This window comes from Uranotaenia lowii, chromosome 1 (assembly GCF_029784155.1).
Source record: "Uranotaenia lowii strain MFRU-FL chromosome 1, ASM2978415v1, whole genome shotgun sequence".
Classification (NCBI taxonomy): Eukaryota; Metazoa; Arthropoda; class Insecta; order Diptera; family Culicidae; genus Uranotaenia; species Uranotaenia lowii.
The window spans coordinates 205,222,816-205,234,954 of NC_073691.1; the positions used below are offsets into that span (position 1 = coordinate 205,222,816).

Sequence of the window (12,139 nt, forward strand, 5' to 3'; positions counted from 1 at the left end):
GCAACTTGATCAGCCCAAGATCTGGTTCGAAGGACCAAACTAGGTGATTTATTCCATCGTTCGTGTAGGGCGAACAATCGTTAAACCTCGAAAAATTATCCAAAAATTTCAGCTTGATTTGAACTACCACCAAGATATGGTTCACAATTTCCCTTTATTCTAACTTTTGTTGAAACGGAAAGAATCTTTTTTATTAACAATTCCACGGTTCTTCTACCCATTGATGCGCACGCATTGCGTTTTGCTCCACGCTTAATTCTTTAATCATCGTATGTACGTTCATTACGCACAATACCACACACGCACAGGCATTGAGACCCCATCAACTGCTAATTGAGCTCCTTTTAATCCGAATCCAATCGGCGTTGGGGTCCGGACTGGTGGGAGAAAGAATTTTTGTTGTTGTTCCATCCGTTCAAACATTTAGGAAAAAAGAAATGGGAACAAAGCTAATCGTTTAGCTTTCTCATGGATGCGATGGTGAAAGGCGTTTTCGTCCCTCCCGGGTCCTATCCGCGCCTCCCCGCAGGAAGTATTCAAAATATTTGAGAAATGATCACTCTTTTTGAGCTGCTCCGGTGAAAATGAATAATGATGCCCGTTTTCCTTTGCTCTCGGTACCGGTTGTGACAAATCGCTCTTTTGAAGACATACGTAGTAGGTACACATTAATGTCACCAGGAACGGGGACAACTCAATCCGGACAGTTGCGTTGTGCCGCTAATCAGGTTTCGGTTTGTGGGATTTGGTGACACAAAAGAAATTAGGATGTTTGGTGGTGCGTTTTGATGACTTCTTGACAGCTGTCATCCACGAGGGAACTGATGAATCTGGTTCTTGTCTGGATGAAAAAAGAGACTCGCATTTGAGGTACAATGCTTTCTTTCCCGTTGACCTGAACGCTCGGAAGCATTAAACATTTTGGAAGAGATTCATACCAAAACTACGACCAAGAATTTTTACAATAGTTATTCAAAACTGGCTGCTGAAGAACCGTCTGCCAAAAGTTTCAACAACAACAAAAAATTACAAAATCCCAATCTCTTCAGCAAATAATCCCCGGCTTTTGACGCCCCAACGTTCTCGAATAAAGCCGCTAAAATCCCGCAAAATCCAACCACCTAACCGAGCATCAACGGCCAGTGCTGATCGGCTTCCTGACACCTTCTTTGATCTAATCTTGGTTCGATCGATTCATTATCTGCTCCAAGTATTAGAAGACGGAGGAATGGTGGAGGCAGAACCCTCCACTGCTTGGGTTTTCTTTTGACCAGCTTCTCCGCTAGAGTCTTAAATAAAACTTTGCGTATCCCCAACCCAAAATCTGTCAGAAAAAAAACCTAGCCTAGCCTAGGGAATCGGGGGTAAAATTATCGGGAACCAATTGATGAGCGTGACAAATCGGGGTGCGCGCTCAAAAACCCATTCGTGCCGGTTTTGGCTTCGTAATTAGTCGGTTTGTTCCGGCTCCGAGCTCTCCTTATTCTGATCATGGAAGTTTCTTAGCCTTAGGATTTAGGATGCGGTGAGGATGGAGGCAGTAATTGATCAATCAAATTTACCTTGTCTTATGCCGGATTTTTCTTCCTTTTTTCCCAACCAGATATTGACGAATGTGCCGAGGGTCCCTGCGAAAACGGGGGAACCTGCATCGATATGGTTGGTCGGTTCCGTTGCGAGTGTCCACCCCAATGGACCGGCGAAGCTTGCAGCATTGGTAAGTTCTTCAGACCGAATACGTTTTCATAATGGTCGTAACTATTCGAATCTTCCCATGGCAGATGTCGACGAATGTGAGTCCAACGTAGCCTCCGGCTTGGGGCCCTGCATCAATGCCAAATCCTGCCGGAATCTGCCTGGTTCGTTCCAGTGTAGCTGCCTGGAGGGCTGGGGTGGTCCAACCTGTGTCCAGAATTTGGACGACTGCGTGGGCAAGTGCAAAAATGGGGCCACCTGCATCGATCGGGTCAACGACTACCATTGCGCCTGTGCCGTCGGATACACCGGTAAGTTCAGTCGCAAATCAATCGTGTGTCGTTTAGCACCGTTTAGTGCTTGCCGCGGATCATTCATTCCGCCCTCGAAGGGAGATGGTGGTGCTGGTGATTGATTGAGACGCTGATTCGGAGGCGTGATCGTGTCGCGTCCAAGGTTGGAGCTCCTGGGAGAACTGAACCTTGATTGATCAGCGCCTTGCGTGCACGATTCGATTCCAATTTGAACAATTTATTGGATTGGGAGGCGTTAATGAGGGCTTTGAGGAATCAATCACGTTTTGGGGAACGGCGGCGCCTTGTGTGTGTACTGATCTTGACTTTAGCTAACACTTTCTTTTGTTTTTTTCTCTCATTTTTATTGCTCCAGGTCGCGACTGCAGTACCGATATTAACGAGTGTGCCAACGTTCCCTGCCGGAATGGGGGCGAATGTGTCGACCTGATTGGGAACTTCAAATGCATCTGCCCGCTCGGATACTCGGGAACGCTGTGTGAGGTAAGTTTATTTGTCTTTAAAATGTTATTCGTTTATCTAGCATTTTTTTAAGGTTCTGTATGTACACGGCTAACTCTTTCCACAACACAAATACGCAAAACCCAAATCTTGTAGCTGTTATAATCACGACACGACACGACACACGACATATTAAAACCTAGGCTAGCTTAAGGCTGCCTTAATGGCAAACATCGAGCAGCCAAAACACACAACCATCACAGCTCGGTTTCTTCAGGTATCACAGGAACATCTGGTATTCTGGCAACCCTGTCTGGCTGTACTGCTCCACATGTGCATGACAATAACCCGGAGCACCACCAACGTCTGCTTCCGACTGGATCTGTTCCGGCTTGACCATGCCACGTTTGATCGGCTCGCAAAAAAGCGATTCCAGATCCCAAACAACGACCCTATAGAATCACAAACGTTGTTTTTTTGTTTCTCAAGAATTTCTGCAGCGCTAATTCTTCACTCACTCAGTGGGGCCGTCAGTTTTGGTAAGCTGGAGCTACCTTCCGCTTTGTTCGGTTTGGCCATGAACCGTTGTGGCAGGATATTGTCACCTTCAACTCAACCGTTGCCTGGGAGTTGGGAAGAATTAACGTCCAATTCGTGCTAACCGACTTTAATTCGCTCACCTGCAATCAGCTGAAGCGGAGTGGTCCGGTCCTTAACGGGCAACAGCTTTTGGATAAACGGAAGACACGAAGCTGGAGCTAAAACGAACATTGCCGTACAATTTCAAGCCTTATCTGGTCACGATGCTGTTTTGTTTTGTTTACTTTTCAGTGTTTGACATTCCGCACTCTTAGTTCTAAGCAATGAATTTTTACTCGAATTAACCCAATCACTACACGATCAAAATTAAACAAGCACAAATACTTAATTGTAACGCCACAACCTGAACGATTAACTTAACACAACAGGTCTGAATTCACTATGGCACAGTTATACACACATTTGATACACTTTAGCCAAAGAGTGTTTGAACAATCTAAAGCAAGTTCAAACAAAAATGAGGGCACAAATTTCACTATTTAAAACCCCATTTTATGAACTAGAATTTCAAAAACTAACTCTCGCGTTTTGCGCTTTTAATTTAAAAAACATAATTTTACGTTTCCTACGATACAAAGTTCTGTTTAAAAATTGATTATAGACATAAAATGATGAAGAATTAGATCCTTTCATGATTATATCAAACTTTAGGTTTTATGCGTTTTAAGCGAGACACAAGAGAGACTAGAGAGACTAGAGGGACAAAAGAGACAAGAGAAACAAGAGAGACAAGAGAGACTAGAGAGACAAGAGAGACAAGAGAGACAAGAGAGACAAGAGAGACAAAACACACAAGAGAGACAAGAGAAACGAGAGAGACAAGAGAGACAGGAGAAACAATGGAGACAAGAGAGACAAGAGAGACAAAAGACACAAGAGAGACAAGAAAGACAAGAGAAAGAAGAGAGACAATAGAGACAAGAGAAAAAAGAGAGACTAGAGAGACAAAAGAGAAAATAGAGACAAGAGAGACAAGAGAGACAGGAGAGACAGGAGAGACAAGAGAAACAAGAGAGACAAGAGAGAAAAGAGAAACAAGAGAGACAAGAGAGACAAGAGAGACAAGAGAGACAAGAGAGACAAGAAAGACAAGAAAGACAAGAGAGACAAGAGAGACTAGAGAGACAAGAGAGACAAGAGAGACAAGAGAGACAAGAGAGACAAGAGAGACAAGAGAGACAAGAGAGACAAGAGAGACAAGTAAGAGAAGTGAGCCAAGAGAGACAAGAGACACAAGAGAAACAATAGAAATAGGAGAGAAAAGAGAGACAAAAGACACTAGAGAGACAAGATAGACAATAGAGACAATAGAGAAAAGAGAGACAAGAGAGACAAGAGAGACAGGAGAGACAAGAGAGATAAGAGAGACAAGATAGGCAAGACAGACAAGAGAGATAAGAGAGACAAGAGAGACAAGAGAGACAAGAGAGACAAGAGAGACAAGAGAGACAAGAGAGACTAGACAGACAAGAGATTGTATAACTATAAATTTTTTGGTGTGCGTCTTTTATCGGGTTATCAATTCATGGTGCTGAGATGTTCGGAAGATCAGGTCTTATGTGACATAATCAGAACTTCTAAAGCAATCTTGTCCGATTTTCCTGCGAACGTCGGTCAGCCTTCGCGATTGCGAAGATAATTTCTTGCGGCAAGTCAACTTGTAATTGCAATCAAAACACCACAAATCTCATGAATAAAAATATCGCTAAACGGTTTTAAAATGTCCCTTAGAACGCCACAATCGGCCAACAGCATCGCAGAGCGAAGAGACTTGGAACATTTTCGAAGAACAACAACGCGCCGTTCGGTGGAAAACCTGTTCTCGCGTGAAGGTATCCGTGCTTCAACCTGCTGCCATCAACCAACGAACGTTTTGCGCTAGGTCGTCTGGCTGTGGCACTTGGCACTAGAGAGAAATCTGCGCAGCGATCCTTCATGAAGAAATGCGGACAACCTAACAAACAAACGGATTCAGCTTTGGCTCTCGTCCTCCTACTCCTCGTGGCCGTCCATCCGCCTCCTTGAATGGATGACTGACTGAATGACAGACTGCGCCGCGGCTGAATGACGGACAACTGTAAGCGGTCGGAGGATCATAAGTTGGAAAAAAAATCGAAACAAACTAGTTGCAGGCAACAGATTCACATAGGGGGCCAGCAGCAGTAGTAAAACGGGCACTTAAAACATGCTGCCGTTTGTTTAAGAAACCCCTCCCCTACGCTGCCTCTTCGTGGCTGTGATGGCCTTTCCCATGTGCCAATCGTCGTATCAGCCCGCTCTAAGGGCTCAAGTACCCGCGATCCGACATGTTTGCATTTTTATCAAACTACACCGAATGGAAGCAACTTTTCCATCTGTGCGCAGCTGTCAGAATTGTGTATATGATATCACCGGAGAAAAGACACTTGTTAAACGAGCTGTTATGCGGTTTGATATTTTCAATTGCCCATCAACTGATCGCCATCTTGTACCTAGCTGTCAAAAGTAGGGCAGTTGATTCCTGAACAGAAGACACAAAAACAATCAACACATCGACACATCAAAGCTCATTCTCGCTCTCGCTCGCTAATCCCTAAGTCGCCAGAGTGATGATCATCAAAATTCCTCAAATCGAAAGAAAGTCGCATCAACCTGTGCAATATTTCAACAGTCAACAGCTCTTGTCAAATTATGTTCGAGTGCGATAAATCACACCAGCAACGATTTCGAAACCGATTCCGCCTCCGACTCTTGTCCGTCCGGGAACGCCTACGCCATCGCTGCCAAGTCCTCTTTCAAGCGGGGCTTTGGTTTTACATACTTATGCGCGTGGACATTAGACGCATTGATGATCGCTCGCCGCCGAAATGAGTTTCAAAAGAGCCGTTTATCACCGCACCATGTACCAATTGGCTGACTCGCCCGCGCATCTTGACACCCAAACACCCAACTTTGACAGATGTCACCCCGAACGCTCTTTCTCCGACCCGAACGCTCATATTGTAATTTGTCTGCGATTTTGCATCACAATAGGGCGGATAATTGTGTGTGATTTTTTCTTCTTCTCGTAACTTCATCTCTCTGGATCTTTTCACGCATCCGCACGACAATGGCTTTCGGTTGTAAATAGGTGACAAATGGGTGTCAATTTGGTCGAAGAAGGGCTGCGCTGATGAATGGCTTTCGGCGGAAAAAAGGAAGACATTGTAGCAACTTCTGTTCAATGGGCGTTGCCCTCTGAAGACGGTAATAGATGCCCACTTGAAGATGTTAATATGTGACTAGCTTAAGTGGAGCCATTTCCTAAGTTGTTTCGAAACGTTGTAAGTTTTTCAGAAAATTCAATAATCGAAATCTTAGGAAAATAAAATTCTTATTAAAAAAATGTTTCATTCTAACCAATTGAACATAAAAAATAATCTAGAATTTAAAATTTGAATTTACAGCAAACAGTCCAAACCAGGAAGTGGTAATCTGAATCTGAGTCTGAAATCTGAATCTGAAATTTGAATCTGAAATCTGAATCTGAAATCTGAATCTGAAATCTAAATCTGAAATCTGAATCTGAAATCTGAATCTGAAATCTGAATCTGAAATCTGAATCTGAAATCTGAATCTGAAATCTGAATCTGAAATCTGAATCTGAAATCTGAATCTGAAATCTGAATCTGAAATCCGAATCTGAAATCTGAAATCTGAATCTGAAATCTGAATCTGAAATCTGAATCTGAAATCTGAATCTGAAATCTGAATCTGAAATCTGAATCTGAAATCTGAATCTGAAATCTGAATCTGAAATCTGAATCTGAAATCTGAATCTGAAATCTGAATCTGAAATCTGAATCTGAAATCTGAATCTGAAATCTGAATCTGAAATCTGAATCTGAAATCTGAATCTGAAATCTGAATCTGAAATCTGAATCTGAAATCTGAATCTGAAATCTGAATCTGAAATCTGAATCTGAAATCTGAATCTGAAATCTGAATCTGAAATCTGAATCTGAAATCTGAATCTGAAATCTGAATCTGAAATCTGAATCTGAAATCTGAATCTGAAATCTGAATCTGAAATCTGAATCTGAAATCTGAATCTGAAATCTGAATCTGAAATCTGAATCTGAAATCTGAATCTGAAATCTGAATCTGAAATCTGAATCTGAAATCTGAATCTGAAATCTGAATCTGAAATCTGAATCTGAAATCTGAATCTGAAATCTGAATCTGAAATCTGAATCTGAAATCTGAATCTGAAATCTGAATCTGAAATCTGAATCTGAAATCTGAATCTGAAATCTGAATCTGAAATCTGAATCTGAAATCTGAATCTGAAATCTGAATCTGAAATCTGAATCCGAAATCTGAATCCGAAATCTGAATCTGAAATCTGAATTTGAAATCTGAATCTGAATACTGAATCTGAAATCTGAATCTGAAATCTGAATCTGAAATCTGAATCTGAAATCTGAATCTGAAATCTGAATCTGAAATCTGAATCTGAAATCTGAATCTGAATTTGAAATCTGAATCTGAAATCTAAATCTGAAATCTGAAATCTGAAATTTGAAATTTGAATCTGATTTCGCAACGATTTGAAAAGTTCTCAGACCAAAAATGTTTAGAGACTTCAATGCGCTGTAAGCGACGAACCTTTTTTCTAAGAACCATGAAAGCAATGTCAAAAATCGCGTCGTAATGGACACGCTTTCGATATATTTAGACGTCACGGGGGAAGTCTCTTCAACTATTGAAAGCTCGTTACCCAGAGCTCCGGGCAGCGACGGCACAAACGCGAACTCGGCGGGTGTCTTTTCTTGACTTTTATTTATCCATTTTCTACACACTATTAATTTTTTGGTGTAAATTTATGTCAAAAAGGATGCACAAAAAAGAAGCATCACTTTTGACATAAAATTACACTGGAAAATACAGAAACGCTTGAAGACATAACATTTCTGGCTATAATTGAATAGCACATTCGACATAATATTACATCATCAGTGATGTAAATTTACGTCAAGTAGGACGCACAAAAGCGTAGCATCGTTATTGACATAAATTTAGATCATTGGTGATATAATATTGCATCGTACATACTACACACTATTAAGTTTTTGGTGTAAATTTGGACACAAAATTACATCATCGATGATGTAAACTTCGATCAAATTTGATGCACAAAAGCGAAGCATCGTTTTTAGCATAAAATTAGATTGTTTCAGAAAAAACAGTACGTCGTACAAATGTTTGACGATACGAGCTTTCGGATTCAAAAGTTTTAAAGCCACACGTTTATTTTATTTTGCATTTTTTTATTTTTTAATCAGCTAATTCAGAATTTTGGTTATTTACGCCATATTGTAACAAGACTTTATTTCCAAGTTTTCCATCTAGTTTTTCAAAAGTTATCATCCCTGATGCATTTTACGATTAATAGTCGTTTTTTATAATTCGATTAATCTGATATGTAAAATTGGCCTCAATTCTGTAAGATAAATTATAATTCTAATTTTTTTCTAAAAATATCGTGGACTAAACAATGGTTATGTATAAAAATAAAATAACATTATTATAAAAGAAATTTAATGATGCACAATTTTAAATAATTGAAAAGATTTTCCTAACATTAAAGTTTAGCGGTGGGTAAATTCAAGTTATTTTTGAAAAATTTCAAGTTTACAAGTGTACAGGAATTAACACCGGCCAACCCTGGATAAAATCTGACCACCATATCCTTATTTGGATGATTATTTTGGGATACATTTTCAAATCCGCTAGAGGATGTAGTTGATATCTATATGTTGACTTCGATTTATAAATAGTATCTGTTCACGTAATTACCACTTGTGTCATTAATAAACTTATTGTACATCCATCTTAAAGTGGATTTGAACACTAAACGATTCGCACCATCAAAACTCCGTTTTACGACAACTCTAGTCTAGCAGTTTCATTATAATCGAGACCTGGGCGGTAAACGGTCCAGATCCCGCTAACTATTTAAAAAAAAACCTTTTGAAAGTTTTTCGATCATATTGAGCCGCTCGACGGTTTTAAGGGTCAATTTAAGTGGTACGTATGCACTTCCTGACAGCCACTGTAAATGCAGTTGGAACCAACCCATAGAGCTCTGATGAAACGAGCGACGCACAACGGAACGGACCAAACTCAATCGGTCGGGACTAATTCTTTGAATTTGTTGTGTTTGCTCGGTGTAATCTGGTCCCTAGTTTACTTGGTTTCTTCAGAAAGTGGGCAATATCCCAAAAAAATTTGTCCTGGTCGGGATCTTTCACGGTGATTCCTGGCATCTTGCTATCTAAGCGCAACTGAAAAAGAATTATTTCATTATTATGAAGAAACGCTCTTTTTGGTTGTTTTTATCGTCTCTTATTTTGTAACAGAACAGGTACTCACGAGCAGATCAGTTGTTAATAATATTGAATTTCTCATCCAGCGTTTAATTGAAAATTATATTTATATCATCAATGAAAAAACCATCTGAAAGTATAAGATTTAATGTACATTTGAAAAACAAAATGAAACACTGGGCTCACTCTCACTTTATTCTAAGAATAGAATAAACTAATTATTAAGGAAGTAAAAAAAATGTTAAGGAAGTTTTCCAGACATTTTTCCCTTGACTTATTCGCAGCTTCTAGTAGGTTTTATTATTATTAACACAGAATTTTTTTTTCATTATTATTATTATTAAGTCTGTTCAATGGAACCTAGTCGAAATGGGTCGAAACAAGTAGAAATGGATTGACAGTTGATCACCTGTCTCTTTCCAATTGACTTCGACCGATTTCTACCAGGTCGAAACCAATCCTGCTGCCGAGCTGGATTAGTTTCCACTAGTTTCAACTTGCTCCATTGAACATCGACCTGACGAGTTTCGACCAAAACATTGTTTCGTTGAACATCTACCAGTTGACGGAAACCAGTTGAAACCGATTTTTACCAACCGTTGAACGAAGCTATTGTGTAGTTCTCGCGCTTGGGTCTCGATTTGTGCGTTTTTATCGTTTTTGTCAAATTAATGAATTTGGTTTTCAAATGGTCGTAAGTGATTTACATTAAACATCTTATTTGATTTAACAAATGGTTTTTCCAATATGCGTTACAATTCTTTGAGCTTTTTTTTTATTAAAAATTAATGAATGCAATTCTTCATAGATTGCAAAATTGGAGGTTTGGATTTTAATTCAAATGCTACATGTTTTTATTTATAAAATCTTGAAGAGAATATTTTGGAGAATATCCCTATGCTGAAAACAATGACAAGTCACATGATTAAAGGTAATTTTTAACTTGATTAATTTTTTCAAATGAAATGAGATAGTTTATGTAAAATCACTTGCGACCATTTGAAACCCAAGTTCATCGATTTGACAGAAACGATAAAAAAAGCTAACCAAGCGCAAAGCATATATAACATTGCGTCAGGTAGGGCACTTCGTTGATTTTGAATGTATTGAAGATTATTGGCTGATTCACAGAAGTTCAGATGGTTCAATAATTGATAATTAATTGAAATAACAATAAGTATGTGATGATTCAATTTAAAATTGAAACGTATTTTTAATTATATTTACTACACTTAACCTTATGTTTTATTTCTACTCATATTGTATTCACTAGTGTTTTTCTTTAACCTCAGTACATTTTCCAATGAGTTTTTACTGGCGATTTATGGGAACATTTTTCTGAACCAGTCTATGCATTTCCATGTTTTTTTTTTCAAGTTTGTACCAATACATACGTATGCAGCGGAATAGATGACCTGAATATTTCTTGTAAATTATTTCGATTTCATATTTTTTCAATTTTTTTATTTTGATAAATTCAAGCCTAAAAGTAATGTAATTTTGAAGAATCAAACCGTCGCGGTAAGTAACGTATGTATGGTAAATTTATTGAATGCATAAGCTTTATACATTGATGAATTTATTGCAGATTTTGTCTAAAGAGGAAATGAATTTTATAAAAAAACATTTAGAGCTACAGAATTGGTGTTACCAAGTAATTTGAACTGATTTATTCTCATCTTGGAAATCCGAGACGACCATAGAGAAAAAGGTTAGTATATTTCACTATAAGAGAATGGTTTACGCATTAAAAAAAAAATCAAGATAATGATTTTATGATTTAAAAAGAAAAATTTTCGGCATACGGTATTTAATTATTTAGATATAAACAAATGCAGTAAATGATGATACCTGACAATGAAGAAACCAGATTTGTAGATTCATTGGTAATTTTTTTTTCACAAATTGTAAAAAAGTAATAAATACTGATAGTCGGCTTCTCATGTTGAAGGAATTGTAATGAGTTTTCATCGTGTAAATATTAGGTTCTTTTTTTGTACAAATCTAACTTCTATCTAACTAAATGGAAGGACGATAATAAGCAGTATTCAAAAGGAAATTTATAAAATATTTTAAATACTTACTGTTGATCAAGCTGGGCGTTCATAAAACCGAAAATTTTGCTGTTGCTTAAGAACGCTTGTATTTAGATGTTGTTGATATCTAAACAGTCCCCGGTGACTTTCGGTTTATTTACTAAACAAAAAAAACACGATTGAGAACAAGTTTTTTATATTTATTCAATAGAACAACTTACGCCATGGATACCTTCCATCGTTGCAATTGTTTTTCATCTCTGTAGCGTATCTTCTTCTAGAACTTTGTTAACAAAAAATGCTAACTTGAACGATTAACCAAACACAACAGTTCTAAATTCACTATGGCACAGTTAAACATATATTTGATACACTTTAGCTAAAGAGTGTTTGAACAATGTAAAGCAAGTTCAAACAAAAGTTAGGGCATAAATTTTACTATTTTAAGCACCATTTTACCAACTAAAATTTCAAAAACTTACGGAATCAATGTTTTTGAATCAGCTTTTACGTTTTGCGCTTTTATTTTTAAAAACATAATTTTACATCTTTATGACATATAATTCTGTTCAAAAATTGAATTTAGATGCAAATTGATGTAGAATTAGATCCTTTCATGATTGGATCAAAAAACCTTTAGGTTTTTAAGCGTTTCTGGCACGTGTAAAATTATAAAATTTTTGGTGTGTATGACTAACTTCTTCTA

The 12,139-nt window shown here is 38.1% G+C and overlaps 1 protein-coding gene across 1 annotated transcript in view; it reads left to right on the top strand.

Annotated features, from left to right (window-relative positions):
• The window catches only part of LOC129738315 (protein serrate-like), a 100,306-nt gene extending 97,763 nt beyond the window's left edge, over window positions 1-2,543 (top strand). Inside the window, exons 10-12 of the mRNA XM_055729499.1 lie at window positions 1,604-1,717; window positions 1,782-2,006; window positions 2,365-2,543. Coding sequence (XP_055585474.1) covers window positions 1,604-1,717; window positions 1,782-2,006; window positions 2,365-2,543 — 518 coding nt within the window. The remainder of the gene's footprint in view (window positions 1-1,603; window positions 1,718-1,781; window positions 2,007-2,364) is intronic.
• The last annotated feature ends 9,596 nt before the right edge of the window (window positions 2,544-12,139 follow it).